Source organism: Theropithecus gelada, chromosome 11 (assembly GCF_003255815.1).
Source record: "Theropithecus gelada isolate Dixy chromosome 11, Tgel_1.0, whole genome shotgun sequence".
In the NCBI taxonomy this organism is placed as follows: domain Eukaryota; kingdom Metazoa; phylum Chordata; class Mammalia; order Primates; family Cercopithecidae; genus Theropithecus; species Theropithecus gelada.
This window is the reverse complement of record NC_037679.1, coordinates 125,213,386-125,236,736: the sequence shown is the minus strand read 5'-3', so window position 1 is coordinate 125,236,736 and position 23,351 is coordinate 125,213,386. Positions and strand designations below refer to the sequence as shown.

Sequence of the window (23,351 nt, the reverse complement as noted above, 5' to 3'; positions counted from 1 at the left end):
AGGCGCAGTGACTTACACTTTTAATCCCAGCACTTTGGGAGGATGAGGTGGGCGGATCACTTGAGGACAGGAGTTCGAGACCAGCTTGGCCAACATGGTGAAACCCTGACTCTACTAAAAATACAAAAATTTGCTGGGCGTGGTGGCGTGTGCCTGTAGTCCCAGCTACTCAGGAGGCTGAGGCAGGAAAATTGCTTGCACCTTGGAGGCGGAGGCTGCAGCGAGCTGAGATCACGCCACTGCACTCCAGCCTGGGCAACAGACCAAGACTCTGTCTCAAAAAAGCAAAAACCAAACAAAAAAAGTATTCAGGCTGGGCGGTGGCTCACACCTATAATCCCAACAGTTTGGGAGGCCGAGGCAGGGAGATTATTTGAGATCGGGAGTTCAAGACCAGCCTGGCCAACATGGTGAAACCCCATCTCTACTAAAAATATAAAAATTAGCCAGGTATTGTAGCGCGTGCCTATAATGCCAGCTACTTGAGAGGCTGAGGCAGGAGAATCGCTTGAACCCAGGAGGCGGAGGTTACAGTGAGCCAAGATTGTACCACTGCACTCCAGCGTGGACGACAGAGCAAAACTCTGTCTTTAAAAAACAAACAAAAAACAGGCAGGGCATGGTGGCTCATGCCTGTAATCCCAGCACTTTGGGAAGCCGAGGTGAGTGGATCACTTGAGGTCAGGAATTCGAGACCATCCTGGCCAACATGGCGAAACCCCATCTCTACTAAAAACACAAAAATTAGCCAGGTGTGGTGGCCAGCACCTGTAATCCCAGCTACTTGAGAGGCTGAGGCAAGAGAATTGCTTGAACCCAGGAGGCGGAGTTTGCAGTGAGCCAAGACTGAGCCATTGCCCTCCAGCCTGGGCAACAGAGCAAGACTTCATCTCAAGAAAAAAATAAATAAATAAAACTAACCTTCAGACCATTTCTATAGACCTTGTTACATTTGACTTCTCTGCTGGTAATGGTTGATAGATTTTAAAAATCAAACTCTCCAGGCGCGGTGGCTCACGTCTGTAATCCCAGCACTTCGGGAGGCCAAGGCAGGCAGATCACGAGGTCAGGAGTTCAAGACCAGCCTGACCAACATAGTGAAACCCTGTCTCTACTAAAAAATACAAAATTATGGCCGGGCGTGGTGGCTCACGCCTGTAATCCCAGCACTTTGGGAAGCCGAGGTGGGTGGATCACAAGGTCAGGAGTTCAAGATCAGCCTGACCAACATGGTGAAACCCTGTCTCTACTGAAAATATAAAAATTAGCCAGGCATGGTGATGTGCATCTATAATCCCAGCTACTCAGGAGACTAAGGCAGGAGAATCACTTGAACCTGGGAGGTGGAGGTTGCAGTAAGCCGAGATCACGCCATTGCACTCCAGCCTGGGTGACAGAGCGAGACTCCGTCTCAAAAAAAAAAAAAAAAATTAGCCGGGCATGGTGGAACGTGCCTGTAATCCCAGCTATTCAAGAGGCTGAGGCAGGAGAATTACTTGTACCTGGGAGGCAGAGGTAGTAGTTAGCTGAGATCGCGCCACTGCACTTCAGCCTGGGCGACAGAGCGAGGTTCCATCCCAAAAAATAAAATAAACTCTGCAGTTCCCATAACATTTATTTATACTTCTTTCTGCTGCATCTTTTTTTGAGATGGAGTCTTACTCTTGTCACCTAGGCTGGAGTGCGATGGCACGATCTTGGCTCACTACAACCTCTGCCTCCTGGGATCAAGCAGTTCTCCTGCCTTAGCCTCCCAAGTAGCTGGGATTACAGGCGCCTGTCACATTTTTATATTTTTAGTAGAGACGGGGTTTCACCACGTTGGCCAGGCTGGTCTCGAACTCCTGACCTTGTGATCCGTCTGTCTCGGCCTCCCAAAGTGCTGGGATTACAGGTGTAAGCCACCACGCCTGGCCTCTGCTTCAAACATTTTTAAGAGGGTCAAAGAAATAAGATAAAATTGAGAATTAGAGACAACTGTAAAAGTGATTTGACTGGAAAAAAACATTATTTTGTTAATTTTGCCTTTCATCACAAGGATTGGGAGGTAGCAGGTAAACTGATTAGTTGAATCCCTAATCAGTGGGGTTTTTTTTATTTGTACCAGACTTAGCAGATTAGTTTTCTTCCAAATGAGAAATATATTAAGTGTACAAACTCTCTTTTTTAAAGAATGCAAAGGATTTTACGCATCTTCTTTTATAATATCAAGCTCTCCTCTGAAGATAGTAAGGATAGATTTCACATATGTGCCTGTGGGAGGATGTGCTGGCTTGCTGTCTCAGTCTCCCTGCTGCCCCCCAACTACCAGCCAATAAACTGCTACTTTTACTATATATTGTAGAGCAGTTATTTTCTAAATATGGTCCTAAGACACTTGGACTTTTTGGAAAATTCTGCCCTGTGATCCTGATGTAAACACAAGGTATCCAGATGGGTTTTTTGTTTGTTTGTTTGTTTTGGTTTTTTTGGTTTTTTGTTTTGTTTTGTTTTGTTTTTTTGAGATGGAGTCTCGCTCAGTTGCCCAGGCTGGAGTGCAGTGACGCCATCTGCACTCACTGCAGTCTCCGCCTCCCAGGTTTCAGTGATTCTTCTGCCTCAGCCTCCCGAGTAGCTGGGGAGTAGCCTATAATCCCGAGTAGGTGGATTATAGGCATCCACCACCACACCTGGCTAATTTTTGTATTTTTAGTAGAGACGGGGTTTCACCATGTTGACCAGGCTGGTCTCACACTCCTGACCTCTGGTGATCCACCCATCTCGGCCTCCCAAAGTGCTGGGATTACAGACGGGAACCACCGCCCAGCCCCTGGATGAACCTTTATAGACAGCATAGAAAGGAGAGAGAGAGCACATGTCTTGCACTAATCACATGTAGTGATTTTCTTTTTAATAGAAATTCACTAACCAAAGCTCAAGAGCATTTGGTTAAGTTTCTGTAATACCTTAGAGTTACCAAAAACCCCAAAAGTAACTGTAATTCACTTTCTCTTGATTATAGAACAAGGCAAGGTAGGGCTTTAGCAAAAACATCACAGAAAAAGGCCACCTTCGCTTGGAGCACATCGTGCTCTTCAGAGTGATCTTATAGCCTTTTGGGAAGGTAGGGGGGCATGTTTTATGCCCATTTAACAAGCTGAGGTGCACAAACATTAGTTGATATGCCTGAGTCATAAAATTAGTTACAACCAGATTCTAAAGTTCCTGATTTTACTGTTGTGACTTGATTATAGAGCAAAGGGTTAGATTGGAGAGCACTGCCCAAGAGGCTAGAGGTATGTTAAGTCTTGCTGTATGGGGAAAGGAGTGGAGGAAATCGGTGATCTGAGAACCACTGGGCTCCTGCAAAACCTTGGATTTGTAATCTAAACACCTAAATTTTTTTGTCCCAACCACAATCCTGACTAATCACAACCTTTTGTATTCCCAGTGAAAAGACTAAAGAAAATGAAATGTCATCTCACTTTGAATAAGTTTTAATGTGATGGGGTTTCTGTCACTTTACTTCTCACAGGAGTTAACAGTTGTTGTGGGGTGGCGTATGAGTGTCCTCTGTCTTTTGGTGCACTAAAACATTAAGTGTTGTTATGCGCATACACTTACAGACTTTTTTGCATTTCATTTGTCTCTGCACTTGTTTGTATAAGGTTAAGAAGATTAGAAGAATAGCTAATGTTTATGCATTAAAAATACTCCTTAATTTTTAGAAATATATGCAAGAGGCACGAAGTTTAGGAAAAAACCTGAGGCAACCCAAACTGTCAGACCTCTCTCCTGCAGTGATTGCACAGACCAACTGTAAATTCGTAGAAGGCTTATTAAAAGAATGTAGAATGAAGGTATGTATTATTCACTGATGCCAGACAGCGTGCATTCATGTTTACACCATGTGTGAGGCTAAGATGAACTGAGTTAACCCCCATTTAAGCATGTAATTTTGCTAGAAGAAAACTCTTATTGTGGCATTGACCTCATGTACTCTTTACTGGGGTATTGAACCTCCATGGGTTCTTCATTGCCCACAGAATCAATGACATGAGAGCCTTGTATCATTTTTCTCCCCTTTTCAGACATTGCTGTCCTCCTCACCAACATGAACGGATGTCTTAAGCCACTCATAATTTGCGTCAGGAATGTTGTCATCTTATGTGAAAGGCAACACTTGTGTCTGTGTATGCAGCTGTGTACAGCTTTATTTGTGCCTATACATGATTTTCATCCCCATAAGGAAAAATACTTTGGCTGTGTTGTAGGTTTGTGTATATTGCACAGCATTCTCCTCTCAGAAACTTGTGTTTTTTGGAGGTAGCAGTACAAATTGACAAAACTTAAAACATCATTTTAGCTAATAATTTTATTTATTTATTTGACAGTCATTTCTTGAGTACCTTCTCTGCATATTCAATAAATGCACTATTTTCAGCATCAGAATATAGTGGTGAATTAAAGTTCTTGCCTAAAAGAGCTAGATTCTCTCTCATTTTACATTTTATAAAAGCTACTAAGACTGATGCAAATTAACTTACATGAAACTGATTTCCATTTTCTTTGCATTTTTTGGTGTATGCTTGATGAACAAAGAAAAGATAAAAAAGGAAAAGAGAAGGAAAGTCCTGGTTCATTCACAAATTAGAGTTCTCAAAAAATTTAGAGCTGCCCATTTGTATTCTGGTTTTTACTTAAGTGCAATCAAACTAAGTGCAAGAATCTTTAGTATGCTAAGATGCTGGGGCAGTGATAGGGCAAGTTGTGGTGGCAGGATGGGGTTCCATATTCTGACGGTACATTTTCTTCTTTTATTGTTTTTTGTTTTTTGAGACAGAGTCTCGCTCTATCACCCAGCAGGCTGGCACAGTGGTGCAATCTCAGCTCACTGCAACCTCTACCTCTTGGGTTCAAGCGATTCTTCTGCCTCAGCTTCCCAAATAACTGGGATTACAGGAGTGTGGCACTACTACCCGGCTAACTTTTGTATTTTTAGTAGAGACAGGGTTTCACCATGTTGGCCAGGCTGGTCTCGAACTCCTGACCTCAGGTGATCCACTTGCCTCGACCTCCCAAAGTGCCGGGATTACAGGTGTGAGCCACCATACCCAACCCTGACAGTACATTTTCTAGGTCTGCTGTAATTCCCCAATATCACAGAAGTTAATAATTTGACAATTGTTGTACATAAGCATCTTTTCAACATGGGGATGCTTACAAATATTATCTTATTTTCTCTTTAGCTACACTCCATTTTTTCTGACAAAATAGTAACATATAAATTATATTACTCCAATTAGTTGGCCACCAAGATTAAGAGATTTTTTCCCAAGGTGATTACAGATCTGCAAACAGAGGTATAATGAAGGGAAACCAAGTCTCCTACTTCAGTAATTGACTTGTTGGTTTTTGGTTTCACTACTGGGGTGCCTTATGACTACACGTGATATTCTTAGACAAAGCGCATGTTGGTGGAGAAGATGGGACACGAAGCAGTGGAACTTGGCCATGGAGAAGCAAACATCACCGGCCTGGAGGAGAACACCTTGATCGCCAGCCTCTGTGACCTGCTGGAGAGGATATGGAGCCATGGCTTGCAGGTCAAGCAGGTAACAGTTTTAGGAGGTCCTGGTGACATGGCCAGTTAAGAGCCCTGTGAAGAAATGTAACAAGGAGAAAAATATGTCATTAAAAAACAAATAGGCTCTTTTATCACAAGGGGACTAGAAAAATGCCACAGACATTTTAATTTCAGAACAAGAAAATATAACCCATGAGCAGGAGGTGGTTTGGGATCTTTCCTGCTAAGCAGGAAAGGATGAAATAGCACATCATTGCAGAGGCTGTATCCCTAGTAAGTTCCATTAAATGTTTGCCTTTGTCACTGTCCAGAATGAACAGTTCCTTGCCATTTTAAGTTAGATCTAATAATTCAGGGTGAAAAAATTCAAATGGTCTCTTTGCTTTCGTCTCTCTAGTCTCCCTTTCTGATTTTTTTCTGATGCGTGCGTGTTTCTTTCTTCTTCCCTTTTTCTCTTTCTCCTCTCACCTCTATTTTTTTGTCTTATTGCCACTCCATATATCCAAACATTTTACATATAGATGTACACAAGTACATTCTGTGCTGCTAGAGCATTTTAATCCCATGGTTACTAATGTACCCAGTGTAGACAGCCCTAATTATATACAACTAAGTAACAACCTAGCAGACATCAGAAATCTTCTGCCTGCCATGCTGGCCCTTTGCTTAGCTGCTTCCTTTCCCCAGGCTCTTGCCAGTCTTCTCAGTGAGGCAAAGGATGACCTTTATGATACATGCAGAAGATGCTCAGAATGTCATACAGCTAGGAATGAATAAGCTTGGGTCACCAAACTTCTAAATGGCTATTGGAATATGAATGATTTGGATGAGAAATTATTTTATGATGAATTATTTCTTATGAAATTTTTACACACCTTGTGCTTTCAGGGGAAGTCGGCTTTGTGGTCACATTTAATTCAATTTCAGGACAGAGAAGAGAAACAAGAGCACCTTGCAGAATCACCAGGTATGACATCATTGGTAAAGAACTAGCAGCATTGGACTCTGAGAAGACTCAATACTATATGGCCTTGTCTTGCTCTCTTTCTCTCTCAAGCTAAAATTTACTCATTTTGCCAATAATGGGATAAAGTAGAAGGAGCAGTATTACTGACTAACTGTGAGACCTGGAAAAAGTTATTTGCCCTTTCTGAAGTCCTGCTTCATCATCCATAAAGTAGGGAAAATGGGATTACCTAGGCTGGAATGGTCATGCTGATCAAGCAAGGTATCATGTGAAAACCCCCAGTGAATTGTAAATGGCCATGCAAGGATACATTACTCTCAGTAGCATCAGAATATTTTTTTTCTTAAAAGTTTTATGCCAGGCACAGTGGCTCACACCTGTAATCCCACCACTTTGGGAGGCCAAGATGGGCGGATCACCTGAGGTTGGGTGTTCGAGACCAGCCTGGCCAACATGGTGAAACCCCATCTCTACTAAAATACAAAAATTAGCTGGGCGTGGTGGTGGGTGCCTGTAGTCCCAGCTACTCGGAAGGCTGAGGCAGGAGGATCGCTTGAACCCAGGAGGCAAAAGTTGCAGTAAGCCGAGAAGGTGCCACTGACTGCAGCCTGGGCAACAGAGCAAGACTCCATCTCAAAAATAAAAAGTTTTATAACCATCATTAGTGATCTTTCAGGGAAAAAATATGTACATATATCTCAAAAAATTTCAGGAGTTGAATCTCTTCTTCAATTTATAGAAAATATGTTAGAAGTGTCATAATTTTTTAGCTAATTAGAATTATGTAGGGTTTCTTAAGCTAAGTGTTCTTACCTACTGTGTATTTTTCACAACAACACATGCTTTTCTTTATATAAAATAACCATCTATTTCACAAAAAAGTAGAAGTAACTGTGGTAAGCTAATTGAGATAAAATGCTTTATACTGAATCAGCCATTTTGGAACCTTTTCATAAAGTATGGATTACTTTGGATATTCAGAAATGTTTTAGATGGAGTCTCCTCTTGTCACCCAGGTTGGAGTACAGTGATGTGATCTCAGCTCGCTGAAACCTCTGCCTCCCAAGTTCAAGCAATTCTCCTGCCTCAGTCTACCAACTACCTGGGATTATAGGTGCCCACCACCACACCCGGCTAATTTTTGTATTTTTAGTAAGGACGGGGTTTCGCCATGTTGGCCAGGCTGGTCTCAAACTCCTGATCTCAAGTGATCAGCCCTACTCAGCTTCCCAAAGTGCTGGGATTACACGCATGAGCCACCTCGCCCAGGTGGTGGCGGATGCCTATAGTCCCAGCTTCTCGGGAGGTTGAGGCAGGAGAATCGCTTGAACCCGGGAGGGTGGAGGTTGCAGTGAGCTGAGATCGTGCCACTGCACTCCAGCCTAGGTGACAGAGCTATACTCTATCTCAAAACAACAACAACAACAAAAAGTCATAAGCCTAACACAGTTTAAGAAAGAGTGCAGGGGCCGGGCATGGTGGTTTATGCCTGTAGTCCCAGTACTTGGGAGGCCGAGGTTGGCAGATCATGAGGTCAGGAGTTCGAGACCAGCCTGACCAACATGGTGAAACCCCATCTCTACTAAAAATACAAAAATTAGCTGGGCATGGTGGTGTGTGCCTGTAATTCCCGCTACTCAGGAGGCTGAGGCAGGAGAATCACTTGAACCTGGGAGGCGGAGGTTGCAGTGAGCCGAGATCGTGCCACTGCACTCCAGCCTGGGTGACAAAGCGAGACTCCATCTCAAAAAAAAAAAAAAAGAAAAGAAAAAGAAAAAAAATGGTGCATTGACCAGGTGCAGTGGCTCACACCTACCATCCCAGCACTTTAGGATGTCAAGGCGGGCGGATCACAAGGTCAGGAGTTCAAGACCAGCCTGGCCAACATGGTGACACCCCATCTCTACTAAAATTACAAAAATTACCCAGGCGTGGTGGCGGGTACCTGTAATCCCAGCTACTCAGGTGGCTGAGGCAGGAGAATCGCTTAAACCTGGGAGGTGGAGGTTGCAGTGAGCTGGGATTGTGCTGTTGCACTCCAGCCTGGGCAACAAGAGCAAGACTCCATCTCAGGAAAAAAAAAAAAAGAGGGTTATAAAAATAATTTAAACTAAACCTTTTTTTTTTTTTTAATGGAATTTTGCTCCTGTCACCCAGGCTGGAGTACAGTGGCACAATCTCGGCTCACTGCAACCTCTGCCTCCTGGGCTCAAGCCATTCTCCTGCCTCAGTCTCCTGAGTAGCTGGGATTACAGACGTGCACCACCATGCTCAGCTAATTTTGTATTTTTAGTAGAGACAGGGTTTCTCCATGTTGGTCAGGCTGGTCTCGAACTTCCGACCTCAAGTGATCCATCTGCCCTTGGCATCCCAATGTGCTGGGATAACGTGTGAGCCACCATGCCTGGCCTTAATGACCCGTTTTTTTTGTTGGTTTGTTTGTTTGTTTGTTTTTTGAGACGGAGTCTCGCTCTGTCGCCCAGGCTGGAGTGCAGTGGCGCAATCTCAGCTCACTGCAAGCTCTGCCTGCTGGGTTTACACCCTTCTCCTGCCTCAGCCTTCTGAGTAGCTGGTACTACAGGCGCCTGCCACCTCACCCAGCTAATTTTTTGTATTTTTAGTAGAGACGGGGTTTCACCGTGTTAGCCAGGATGGTCTCGATCTCCTGCCCTCGTGATCCGCCTGCCTCGGCCTCCCACAGTGTTGGGATTACAGGCGTGAGCCACTGCGCCCAGCCTGAAGACCCTTTTGTTCACCCTAATTTCTTTTCCCTCACTGCCCCTAGAGGGCAACACTACCCTAAATGTAGTATTTATTGTTAGAAACCTAGTGTTTAAATGTATTTAATCAGACAGCTAGGAATATGAGTTGACTACATTGCCCTGGAGCTCCTGCAATCAGAATGCCAAGGTTCTGCTGTCTCTGACTGTAACTATATTTGTAAAGATTCAGATCAAATTTAAAAGCATTCTCTAGTGTCCATCTCCTCTGCCACTTTTTCTGTTAAAAAACAAAATGAGGTCAGGCGTGGTGACTCAATGCCTGTAATCCCAGCACTTGAACCTGGGAGGCAGAGGTTGCAGTGAGCCAAGATCACGCCACTGCATTCCAGCCTGGGCAACGGAGTGAGACTCCGTCTCGAAATATATATATATTTATAAGAATATAAAATATGTATTAAAACATCAGTTTAAATTGAAATCTCTCATTCTTAAGGAGTAAGTCGTAATTATGCAAAAATTAACAGTTTTTAAAATCTGAATTTTTTTCTACCAAGTACTTTTTTTTGCCAATTATTAAGCTTCCTAATTAATGGCAATAAACAGTCTGCATTGTCATATTTAGGAAAGATCCTTGAAGGTTTATGATGGGCTGGGCATGGTGGTTCATGCCTGTAATCCCAGCACTTTGGGAGGCCGAGGTGGATGGGTCACTGGAGATGAAGAGTTGGAGACCAGCCAGGCCAACGTGGTGAAACCCCCTCTCTACTAAAAATACAAAAATTAGCCAGGCATGGTGGCGGGTATCTGTAATCCCAGCTACTCAGGAGGGTGAGGCAGGTGAATCGCTTGAACCTGGAAGATGGAGGTTGCAGTGAGCCAAGACTGCTCCCCCGTTCTCCAGCCTGGGCGATGGAGTGAGACTCCATGTCATTACAAAAAAAAAAAAAAAAAAAAAGGTTTATGATGGGTTTGAACATTATTCTTACTAGCATTGAATCATGATGAGACTAGATGCTGGATTATTATCGTGAGTCTTCAGAAGCAGCACTGAACAGGAGTCAGAGACATTTTAAGGGTTGTAGAGGAATGGAAAGATAGCAAGAGGACCATAGTGGGTAGGCAGTATTAATTTTGACCTAGTGATCACTGCACCTAGTAGTTTGACATCCTATTTTAGAGAAAGAATTTCAGAATACAATTGGTCCTAGAACAAAGACTGTTCTTGACACATCACTCAGAAGTTTTAACCTTTAAATTTGTTGAGAGGACTGGGTGTGGTGGCTCACGCCTGTAATTCCAGCACTGTGGGAGCTTAAGGAGGGCAAATTACTTGAGGCCAGGAGTTCGACACCAGCCTGGCCAACATGGTGAAACCCCGTCTCTACTAAAAATATAAAAGTCAGCCGGGTATGGTGGTACACACCTGTAATCCCAACTACTCGGGAGACTGAGGCATGAGTATCTCTTGAACCTAGGAGGCAGAGGTTGCAGTGAGCCAAGATCATGCCATTGCACTCCAACTTGGGCAACAGAGCAAGATGCTGTCTCAAAAAAAAAAAAGTGTTGGGAGGCTGGGTATGGTGACCCAGTCCTGTAATCCCAGCACTTTGGGAGGCCGAGGTGGAAGGATCACTTGAGCCCAAGAGTTTGAGACCAGCCAAGGTAACATAGTAAGACCCTGTCTACAAAAAAAAAAAAAATGTTTTTGTCTTAATTAGCCAGGTATAGTGACACACATGTGTGGTCCCAGATGCTTGGGAGGCCGAGGTGGGAGGATCGCTTGAGCCCACGGGGTTGAGGCTACAGTGAGTACTGTGATCCCACCACTGCACTCCAGCTTGGGTGACAGAGCAAGACCCTGTCTCCAAAAAATAGTAACAATAAATAAAAATGTTGAGCCAGTTCTTAAACTTTGCACCTTCAGACAAGGTTCTACTAGTAACTGGAAATGGATTTTGGCAGGGTGTAGGTGTAGAACCCTTCCACTGAAGGGAATGGAAATGCTGCCTTTTTTCCTTTTTTTTTTTTTTTTTTTTGAGATGGAGTTTTGCTCTTGTTGCCTGGGCTGGAGTGCAATGGCGCAGTCTTGGCTCAGTGCAACCTCCACTTCCTGGGTTCAAGCGATTCTCCTGCCTCAGCCTTCTGAGTAGCTGGGATTACAGGCATGTGCCACCACACCTGGCGAATTTTTGTATTTCTAGTAGAAACGGGGTTCACCATGTTGGCCAGGCTGGTCTTGAACTCCTGACCTCAGGTGATCCACCCACCTCAGCCTCCCAAAGTGCTGGGATTACAGGTGTAAGCCACCGCACCTGGCCAGAAATGCTGCTTTTAAGTGTTTTTTCTGGATCTAACCCAGGAATTTTGAGTCACTCTTCATCTTACCTTCATCAGAAATTTTCTATTAATTACTTACCTACCTATAGACTGTACATGGTTCTGTAGAAATATACAAACTCTGCCCTCAAAAACTGCTATCTGTGCTACATTTATAAAATTCACCACTCCAAATAGAAAGTAAACAAAATGTTTAACTTGTGTTCATTTTTTTTTTTTTTTTTTTTTTTTTGAGACGGAGTTTCGCTCACTCTTGTTGCCGAGACACGATGCAGTGGCATGATCTCGGCTCACTGCAACCTACACCTCCCACGTTCAAGCAATTCTCCTGCCTCAGCCTCTCGAGTAGCTGGGATTACAGGCATGCGCCACCACACCCGGCTAATTTTGTAGTTTGATTCAGGCAGATGAGCAAATTCTTGTAGCCAAGAATTAAATCCATGAATCTTTATTTTGAAGGAGAAAGTGGCCTATTGTTTGAGTATTTTCAATTAAGAAATAGTAATGGAAGTATACATTTAAATAGTTTATAAAATTCTCTTCTAGCTGGAGTAGGCTTCATGGAAATCTTAGATTTTAGGTCTCTAGATAAAAGAAGTGGTTCCATTTCCAAACCCCTAATCTGCCCTCTGCTCACAGGCTTTTAAACTCTTCTCTCCAGAGTCACTAATAAATTACCACATTCATTTCCTAGGGCCACCATAATAGAGTACCACAAACTGAGTAGTTTAAACAACAGGAATTGCCAAGCACACTGGCTCACACATGTAATTCCAGCACTTTAGGGGGCCAAGATGGGAGGATTCCTTGAGCCAGGTGTTTGAAACCGGCCTGAGCAACATAGTGAGACCCCCATCTCTTATTATTTAAAACGAAGTTTCTCACTTGCTCTCTAGTTTGAGAGGCATGATTACTTCTGGTTGTCATGTTTCCTTCTAGCCAACTTGTTAATTATGGTTTCAAATCCCCTTTTTTCCTCTGTCAATCTATTTCTTACCGCCTGTGTGGCCATCTTTCATTTTGTCTAATCATCTGGAGTACAGAGGCATTCTCTGAGCCATCTCACTTTGTCCTCAAAAAGAAAGATGTGGCCGGGTGTGATGGCTCATGCCTGTAATCCCAGCACTTTGGGAGGCGGAGGCAGGCAGACTGCTTGAGTCCAAGAGTTTGAGTCCAGCCTGGGCAACATAAACATAGAAACAAAACCCTGTCTCTACAAAAAATACAAAAATTAGCCAGGTGTGGTGGCATGCACCTGTAATCCCAGCTATCAAGAGGCTGAGGTTGAAGGATCACTGAGCCCAGAGATGGAGGCTGCAGTGACGCAAGATCATGCCGCTGCACTCCAACCTGGGCTACAGAGTGAGACTCTATCTTAAAAAAAAAAAAAGATGCGCTTTGTTCAGTAACACATAACACATTCCCTGCAAGTCTGGAACAATTTCCTCAGCATTTATTACCTCCTGGGTATCAAGATGAATGGGTCTAGTGCCCCACTGAAACTCCCTCCCAAAATCGCCACAACGAATGTCCTATTTATCATCACATGGTATGGAAGACCCTCGAAAGTAGTGCTTTTAGATTGGCCTGGCCACAACCTCTTCCTTCTGGCAACCCCATCAGTACTCATTTATACCTGCCAGTGTCAAAAGCATAGGGATCATAATACACCAAAATGTTCCCTATCTTCCTTTAGTGCCAACTTCATATATATTTATGTGTTTTGGTATTGTATCCCAGCCCCGTAAAGTGGAAAGAATCTAAAAACTCAGAAAATGATAGGTTTAATATATAGCAAAAATTTGCATTCTCAGTTCTACTTATATAGGTGTATTTGCTGAGTATGATGTTGGAATTTCATTTATATTTATAGATGAGAAGATAGAAATGAAAGGCCTAAACTCCATGGCCTCTCCTTGAGCATGAGAGCAAACACTGCAACTACAATATATTAACCAATAGATCTTTGCTTAGCTGTTGCTGTATGAGAATAATCTTTCCTTCTTTCATACATAGAGACAAAACCCCATCTCTACAAAAAGTACAAAAATTAGCCAGGTGTGGTGGCATGCACCTGTAATCCCATAATTGTTAGCTATCATAAATGTTAGCTGTTCTTTCATAAATGTTAGCTATTCAGGCTTCATAAGAGAATACTCATGGACATTATACTTAGTGTCTATTTAGATTACTCACTTTGCATGCTATAATTACTGTAGTTTAGACTCTGAACTTCAAGGTAGAAACTTACCAGACTGAAGAGCCTGAAATCTTAGAGTTTTCTTTGAGACAGAGTCTCGCTCTGTCGCCCAGGCTGGAGTGCAGTGGGACAATCTTGGCTCACTGCAAGCTCTGCCTCCTGGGTTCATGCCACTCTCCTGCCTCAGCCTTCTGAGTAGCTGGGACTACAGGTGCCCACCACCAAGCCCAGCTAATTTTTGTATTTTTTAGTAGAGATGGGGTTTCACCATGTTAGCCAGGGTAGTCTTGATCTCCTGACCTCGTGATCCGTCTGCCTTGGCCTCCCAAAGTGTTGGGATTACAGGCGTGAGCCACTGTGCCCGGCCTCTTTTTTTTTTTTTTTTTTTTTTTTTTTTTAAGAGAGAATCTCATTCTGTTGCCCAGGCTGGAGTGCAGTGGTAAGCTCAGGTGATCCTCCCACCTCAGCCTCCCAAGCAACTGGTACTACAGGTGAACACTACCATGCTCAGCTATAAAAAAAAAAAAAAAAGCTAATTGAAAAAAAGACATATATATATATTTAGCTTCCCATTGTCCAAACCCATATAATTATTTGCAAAACTGGGGTCTTTCTGTGTAGTCCAGGCTGGTCTCCCTATGTTTCCCAGGCTGGTCTTGAAGTCGTGGGCTCAAGTAATCCTCCTGCCTTGGCCTCCCAAAGTGTTGGGATTCCAGGACTGAGCACACAGGATTTTTTTTCACTCTTCAAGAGTTTAATTGTGTGACTTCAATTCATGAGCCCAGAGATGTTTCACATTTTTAGTAGCTTAATTTATATACATTGCTTTCATGTAATTATCTAGAGCTATTAGAATGAGTAACTAGAAAGTAACTGGCCAGGCATGGTGGCTAACACCTGTATTCCCAGCACTTTGGGAGACCAAGGCGGGCGGATCACTTGAGTTCAGGAGTTCAAGACCAGCTGGTCAACATGGTGAAACCACGTCTCTACTAAAAAATACAAAAATTAGCTGGGCGTGGTGGCGCACGCCTGTAGTCCCAGCTGCTCGGGAGGCTGAGGCATGAGAATTGCTTGAACCAAGGAGGCAGAGGTTGCAGTGAGCCAAGATCACACCACTGCACTTCAGCCTGGGCAACAGCAAGACTATGTTTTTAAAAAAAAAAAAAAAAAGTGCCTGGTCCTTATGGCCAGAATTTGTATGCATTGCATCGTTTGCTAGGTGGTCTTTTGTGATTCGTTTAAAATTTCCAAAAGCAGTTCTAGATTACATAGAAAGAAAATAGCTGGGTCTGGGCACAGTGGCTCACGTCTGTAATTCCAGCACTTTGGGAGGCCGAGGCAGGCAGATGACCTCAGATTGGGAGTTTGAGACCAGCCTGACCAACATGGAGAAACCCTGTCTGTCCTAAAAATACAAAAAATTAGCCAGGTATGGTAGTGCATGCCTATAATCCCAGCTACTCGAGAGACTGAGACGGGAGAATCACTTGGACACAGGAGGTGGAGGTTGCGGTGAGCTGAGATCGCACCATTGCACTCCAGCCTAGGCAACGAGCAAAACTCCATCTCAGAAAGAAAAAAAAAAAGAAAAGAAAAGAAAATAGCTGATTTACTGTGTTAATAAAATAGCCCAGACATAGGAAGACCCCGTCTCTACAAAAAATTTTTAAAATGAGCCATGTGTGGTGGTGCACACCTGTAATCCCAGGTACTCTGGACAGGGCTACGTTGGGAGGATTGCTGGAGCCCAGGAGGTCGAGGCTGCAGTGAGCCACAATCACACCACTACACACTGCACTCCAAGCTCAGTGGCAGAGCAAGACCCTATTTTCTTTAAAATTTGTTCTTTGACATTTTGGGCTAGATGATATAAATTGTTAAAATTTTTTCTTATCAAAGCAGTTTCAAAGTATTTAGTATGAACCATGTGTATTTTTTTATTACTTTTCTAATATTTTGCTGATATTTTTCTACATAGTTGCCCTCGGACCAGAAAGAAGAAAATCTGAGTCAGGAGTTATGTTGCCAACACTCAGGGTCTCTCTTATCCAGGACATGAGGTATTTGTTATTAATACATGTGTTAGCATGTGGTGGTAACTTTTTGAAGTATTTTGTGGCTTTTAACTAAATTGCTCAAATAATTATGGCTATGTGTATTTTTGGCTTATGTAATTCTGAAGAAAGTATTTTTATGGTTTCATTTATTTTATTTTTATACCATTGTATTGTTTCCTGACATTAAATTCAAATGGAAGATGCAGCTGAGAAGAGTTTTAAAGCATCTCTAAACTTTTTTATTTTATTTTACTTTAGCGACAGGGTCTTGCTTTGTCACCCAGGCTGGAGTTCGATGGTGAAATCGCCACTCTCTGCAGCCTCAACTTCCCAGGCTCAATCCTTCTGCCTCAGCCTCCCAAGTCGCTGGAATTACAGGCACCTGCCACCACGCCCAGCTAATTTTTTTGATTTTCACTAGAGACAGGGTTTTTTTGGTTTGTTTTTTGTTTTTTGTTTTTGAGATGGAGTCTCACTCTGTTGTCCAGGCTGGAGTGCAGTGTCATGATCTCAGCTCACTGCAACCTCCGCCTCCCAGGTTCAAGTAATTCTCCTCCCTCAGCCTCCTGAGTAGTTGAGACTACAGGCATGTGCCACCATTCCTGGCAAATTTTTTGTGTTTTTAGTAGAGACAGGGTTTTACCATGTTAGCCAGGATGATCTCGATCTGACCTCGTGATCCACCTGCCTGGGCCTCCCAAAGTGCTGGGATTACAGGCGTGAGCCACCGTACCCGGCCAAGATGGGATCTAATATTGCCCAGGCTGACCTTGAACTCCTGGGCTCAAGTGATTCTCCCGCCTTGGCCTCCCAAAGGGCTGGGATTACAGACATGAGCCATTGTGCCCATCCTAAACTATTTTATAGCTTCTTTTGTTCAGTTTTTTAAATTGCCTTAAATACCTGCTGCCCACCGATACAGAAGAAAAAATCTGCAAATAATGGCAGGGTATGTGGCAGAACAATTGCAATCAGGTAGACTTAGTTTGAAGCAAATACAGATCTGAGAATCATCACTTGGAATTACTGTTAAGAAATCGTTAGAAGACATCAAGATACCTAACACAGATTTATTGAATGAGGAAGGCAGAGGCTTTTGTCTTTTAAATATTTTAGGTACAATACTTAGTCAACCTTTACAATGTGTGGGTTTAAAGCAATATTATAAGATCCGAGTGCAGTGGGTCATACACTTTGGGAGGCTGAGGGAAGAGGATCACTTGAGACCGAGAGATTGAGACCATCCTGGGCAACATAGCAAGACCCTGTATTTTTAAATAATTAGCCAATTAAAGATTATCAGTGCAGTCTGGCTTTTTTTCTCTAATGCCATAGAACGTAAGATTTCATATTTTCCATATGTTGTCCAGTGCAACTTGAAAAGTAATTCAGTGGATTGAAGTTGTGGCTGATATTTAATTATGGTATAGAACAGTTACTTTGAAAAGCAACTTAAGTATTCACCCTGTTTCATTACTTTTTTTTTGAGAATCAGAAATATTTATTTACAGGTATCTATGACTCTTCAGCAAGGACGTAATGAAGCCTGAAAGAGTGAATGAGTGTTAAATGCTTTATCTTATGACATTGTCTGTGTGCTTGTGTTGTAATGGCAATTATGATGTGAGACTAACTTCATGATTCAGATGGAACCTTCAAAGATTTAATCAACATCAATTGTATATTATCGACTGCTCCCTTTAAGTATAAAATAACCTTTCTGTGCCCAGTACTGTTCACTCTTTACTTCTTTTCTAGTCAGCATTATCCTTAAGATCTACATCTTTGCTGTTACCACTATTCTTTAGGCATATTCAAAACATGAGTGAGATCAAGACTGATGTTGGACGAGCTCGGGCATGGATAAGACTGTCTCTAGAAAAGAAGCTGTTGTCCCAGCATCTTAAGCAGTTGCTTTCTAACCAACCACTTACCAAGTAAGATACCATCTTTGATACATTTCTGTTTCTATACCCTTGTGCATACAAAGCAAGTTGCGTAAACTGACAGACTGGCTTCTTCAGTATGAAGTGCTGTTTCCTGTGTACGTGCATTCTTCTTTATCTAACAGGCATGTGCTTTGAGAACTCTGTCTTGATGTAATACTTGGTCATTTCAGGGAGGACACACCAAACATAACAGCCAAAGGCCAGATTGCAGTTGGGTGTGGTGGCTGTTGCCTGTAATCCTAACATTTTGGGAGGCCAGGGTGGGCGGATCACTTGAGTCCAGGAATTCAAGACCAGCTTGGGTAACATGGTGAAACCCCATCTCTACAAAAAATACAAAAATTAGCAGGGCATGGTGGCGCACACCTGTAGTCATGGCTATTCAGGAGGCTGAGGCAGGAGAATCACTTGAACTTGGGAGGTGGGAGGTTGCAGTGAGCCGAGATCCCGTCACTGCGCTCCAGTCTGGGCGACAGTGCGAGACTGTCTCAAAAAAAAAAAAGAAAAAGCCCTGCCAGAATCAGGCAGAAAGCTAGCTAGTTCATACAAGCTGACGGTAACATCCAAAAGATAGGTTAAATTTATATAAACCTTATGTTATATTGTAAAATACACAGATAAAACCTGGAGTAAAAAAAGAAAAAAATAAGTTCTGTGAGGAGGTCCCAGTAAAGGGCTTCTTCTGAGAGCCTTGCATTCAGCAGTTTAGAGCAAGGGTTCCCAGCCCTTGGGCCATGGACCAGTACTGGTCTGTGGCCTGTTAGGAACCAGGGCTGCACAGCAGGAGATGAGCCGAGGGCAAGCAAGCATTACCGCCTAAGCTCCACCTCCTGTCAGATCAGCAGCATTAGATTCTCAGAGGAGCACAAACCCTATTGCGAACTGCGCATGTGAGGGATCTAGGTTGCCTGCTCCTTATGAGATTCTAATGACTGATGATCTGAGGTGCAACAATTGTATTCTGAATCCACCTCCCCCTCCCCGGCCCCTGCGACAGCCATGGGAAAATTATCTTCCATGAAACCAGTCCCTGGTGCCAAAAAGGTTGGGGACCACTGGTTTAGAGCCAGGAAACCAGTCAAGTACATGTCAATTAATTGTTAACCGTTTTAATTTCTTCTGTTTACTCTATCAAGAAACCCTCTTCGAGGTCAAGTGCAGTGGCTCACACCTGTAATCCCAACACTTTGGGAGGCCAAGGTGGGCAGATCACTTGAGGTCAGGAGTTTGAGACCAGCGTAGCCAACATGGCAGAACCCTGTCTCTACAAAAAATACAAAAATTAATCGGGCATGGTGGCATGCACCTGTATTCCCAGCTACTTAGAGGCTCAGGAGAAGCCTCTTAGATACTTAGATACTCGCTACTTAGATACTCAGGAGAATCACTTGAGTCAAGGTTGTGCCACCGCACTCTAACCTGGGCAACAGAGCGAGACCCTGTCTCCCCAAAAAAAAAAAAAAAAGCTACCTTGGATGAAATATATTGCCCTTATGATTTACATTAGTGCTAATTTGAAGGCTAAGAACTTTGACTTCTCAGGAGCAAAGTTAGGCAGAGAATTAAACAAAGACCTCAAACATGACAGTCTATTAGAGTCCCATCATAGTAACCCAGTGCTTTTTGTAGTTTTGCATTTGTACATATCACACTTGGATTACATACCCCCTGGAGCATTTTCAGATGATTCTTAATGTCCAAAGAGTAGATTTGATAAAGAATGAAGTGTCACATACACTGCGAATCTGAACTTGTTTTCTTAAAACTGGCATGGTTTTGTTTTTTTTTTTTTCCAATTATAAAAAGTTACTGGCCAGGCACAGTGGCTCACACCTGTAATCCCAGCACTTTGGGAGGCCAAAGTGGGCAGATCATGAGGTCAGGAGATCGAGACCATCCTGGCCAACATGGTGAAACCCCATCTCTACTAAAAATACAAAAATTAGCTGGGTGTGGTGGCGCATGCCTGTAATCCCAGCTACTCGGGAGGGGAGGCAGGAGAATCACTTGAACCCGAAGGTGGAGGTTGCAGTGAGCCGAGATCGCGCCAGTGCACTCCATGCAGCCTGGCAACAGAGCAAGACTCCGTCTCAAAAAAAAAAAAAAAAAAAACAAGCTGGGTGTGGTGGCTCACAGCTGTAATCCTAGCACTTTGGGAAGCTGAGGCGGGCGGATCACCAGAGATCAGGAGTTCAAGACTAGCCTGACCAACATAGAGAAACCCCATCTCTACTATAAATACAAAATTAGCCGGGCGTGGTGGCACATGCCTGTAATCCCAGCTACTTGGGAGGCTGAGGCAGGAGAATCACTTGAACCTGGGAGACGAGAAGTTACAGTGAGCCGAGATTGTGCCATTGCACTCCAGCCTGGGCAATAAGAGTGAAACTCTGTCCCCCAAAAAAAAAAAAAAAAGTGATTTATGCTCATAGTGGCCAAAGTACAAAGAGGAAAATGATAACCACTTAACGATCCTGCTTATAAAGAACACTAAATATTTCACATTTTCTTCTGTACTTTTCTTCTATGCATGTTCTCTTACTAAGATATACTATATTTGCAATTCAATATCATCCTTTTTATTAGCTTAACAGTGTACCATAAACATTTCACCATATCACAAGAGTTTAAACTCTGAGGTCTGAATGCTTGTGTTCAAATATTGCCTTCCCTATTTAGTGTTTGAATGACCTTGGACAAGATATTTAACTTTCCTGTATCTCTCTTTTCCCCGTCTGTAAAATGACACTAGGCTGGGTCTGGTGGCTCACTCCTGTAATCCCAGCACTTTGAGAGGCCAAGGTGGGAGGATTGCTTGAGCCTAGGAGTTCAAGACCAGCCTGGGCAATATAGTGAGACCCCATCTCTACTAAAAATAAAAAATTAGCTGGGCGTGGTAGCATGCACTTGTGGTCCCAGCAACTTGGGAGGCTGAGGTGGGAGGCACACTCAAGCCCAGGAGGTCGAGGCTGCAGTGAGCTGTTACTAAGTCGGCGCTGTACTACCGTGACCTCGGTGACAGAACAAGACCTCATCTCAAAAAAAAAAAAAAAAGGCACTGATAGACTTACCTCATAGAGTGAGAATGAAATGTATTAATACCTATAAAACACTTGGGAAAGTGCTTAAATGTAGCTGTTTAATGAAATCTTTGCCCCATTTCATCTGTATCTTTAGGACTGAGTCCTAAAAGTGAAATTGATGAGTCAAGGGGTATGATTGGTTTAAAATAATTGTTACCTGAATTGCTTTCCTGAAATTTTCAGTCCCACCAACTGTGAGAATGGCATTCATTTCTTCCTTGTCAACACTGGTCATCACTTTTAAGTCTTTATTAGTTTGATAAAATAGATGCATTTTTTTCTTAATTACTCTTTAGGTTAAAAGTGTTTTATTAACTGTTTATATATCCATTTTATGAATTGAAATAGATGTGAATCTATTTTTTCAAGATTAAAGGTGTTTGTCTAAGAGGAGCTATTTATTTTTAGTCAAGGCTTAATGAGGGCCAGGCCCAGTGGCTCATGCCTGTAATCCCAACACTTTGGGAGACTGAGGCAGGAGGATCACTTGAGTCCAAGAGTTCAAGACCAGCCTGGGCAATATAGCGAGACCCCATCTTGGAAAAAAGACATAATGGGAAAGAAACAAAAGAAAAACAAAATGGCCAGGTCCAGTGGCTCACAGCGGTAATCCCAGCACTTTGGGAGGCAGAGGCAGATGGATCACCAGAGGTCAGGAGCTTGAGACCAGCCTGGCCAACATGTTGAAACCCCATCCCTACTAAAAATACAAAAATTAGCCTGGCGTAGTGGCACATGTCTGTAATCCCAGCTACTCATGAGGCTGAGGCAGGAGAATCACCTGAACCCAGAAGGCGGAGGTTGCAGTGAGCTGAGATTGCATCATTGCACTCCAGCCTGGGCAAAAAGAGAAAAACTCTGTCTTAAAAAAAAAAAAGACATAATGAAAAATACATGATATTACTGTCTTGTTTTTTTTTTTTCTTTGATACTACTGTCTTGTGCTTGTCTTACCATTTCCTAGGAAGCTTTATAAGCGATACGCTTTTCTACGTTGTGAAGAAGAAAGAGAGCAGTTTCTTTACCACCTTCTTTCTCTCAATGCTGTGGACTATTTCTGCTTCACCAGTGTGTTCACTACTATCAGTAAGTTTAGAGAATTGACTGTTAAGGGTTACTGAGGTGGCTAATGGAATAAAAGCATTTATGTTTTTTAAAGCAAGATATGCCATAGTGTATGTGACATTGTGACATCTCCCCAGATCTGTGTTTAGGAATAAAGGATATTCCCCAAATGCTAGGAGTGCTACAGGAAACCCTTGACTGTCAGGCTGTGGAGAATGCCTTACTGAAGAAAAGTACCTCACAAGATGATCCCTTCTGCCAGTGCCAGCCAGCATCCCATGACTGAACAAAGAGCTGTCCGGGAGCTCACCATGGGGGTTAGATAGATGAGAACTTCATTGAGACTGCGTTGAAGCTTAACATCTTGCTTAACCAATCCTGCTTTCCTTCTCACATGTTGGTCCCAGGAGCAGCATTGTGCATGCTAATTTCTGACTCAGAGATTGCTTCCCAAGAAACCCAGTCTTGGATAGGAAATGTTACCTACAACAGATGTGAAAAGGAATGTTTTATTAAGTAAATATTCCAATATCTTAACACATAAGTTGAAAGTAACTGTGTGATAATAACTAACTTATATAATTGGACATCATTCAACTTTGGAAGGAAATGCTGATTGGAGATTTTTTTTTTTGTTTGAGACAGAGTCGCACTCCGTCACCCAGGCTGGAATTCAGTGGCATGATCTCAGCTCACCGCAGCCTCCACCTCCTGGGTTCTAGGGATTCTTGTGCCTCAGCCTCCTGAGTAGCTGGAATTACAGGCACGCCCCACCACACCTGGCTAATTTTTGTATTTTTAGTAGAAATGGGGTTTCACCATGTTGGCCAGGCTGGTCTTAAACTCCTGACCTCAAGTGACCCACCTGCCTGAGCCTCCCAAAGTGCTGGGATTACAGGCATGAGCCACCACTCTTGACCTGAAGATTTTTTTGTTGTTGTTTTTGGTTTTTTTGAGATGGTGTCTGGCTCTGTCACCCAGGCTGGAGTGCAACCTCCACCTCCTGGGTTCAAGCGATTCTCCTGCCTTAGCCTCCCAAATCACAAGCCTATATGTAGGCATGTGTCACCATGCCCGGCTAATTTTTGTGTTTTTAGTGAAGACAGGGTTTCACCATGTTGGCCAGGCTGGTCTCAAACTTCTGACCTCAGGTGATCCACCCGCCTCAGCCTCCCAAAGTGCTAGGATTACAGGCGTGAACCACCGAGCCTGGCCAAGAGATGTATTTTTTATAGAAAGCTGAATGATAGTGTTTATTCTTTCCTTCGTTGCTAATTCTTATTTGCAGTGGGTCCTCTTCCTTACTTTGGAGAATTTTTACTTGTATCAATTAGGAATTGCATTTAGCTGCAAGTATCAGAAACTTGAAAACCAGTGGTTTACAGCTTAATGATTTCACTT

The 23,351-nt window shown here is 43.1% G+C and overlaps 1 protein-coding gene across 4 annotated transcripts in view; it reads left to right on the top strand.

Annotated features, from left to right (window-relative positions):
• DENND5B (DENN domain containing 5B) overlaps positions 1–23,351 on the top strand; it is a 203,312-nt gene that overhangs the window by 158,027 nt on the left and 21,934 nt on the right. For all 4 annotated transcript variants that reach the window (XM_025401854.1, XM_025401853.1, XM_025401852.1 and 1 more), the window contains 6 exons: positions 3,708–3,839; positions 5,442–5,594; positions 6,455–6,533; positions 15,775–15,856; positions 17,662–17,790; positions 21,850–21,971. In XM_025401854.1, coding sequence (XP_025257639.1) covers positions 3,708–3,839; positions 5,442–5,594; positions 6,455–6,533; positions 15,775–15,856; positions 17,662–17,790; positions 21,850–21,971 — 697 coding nt within the window. The remainder of the gene's footprint in view (positions 1–3,707; positions 3,840–5,441; positions 5,595–6,454; positions 6,534–15,774; positions 15,857–17,661; positions 17,791–21,849; positions 21,972–23,351) is intronic.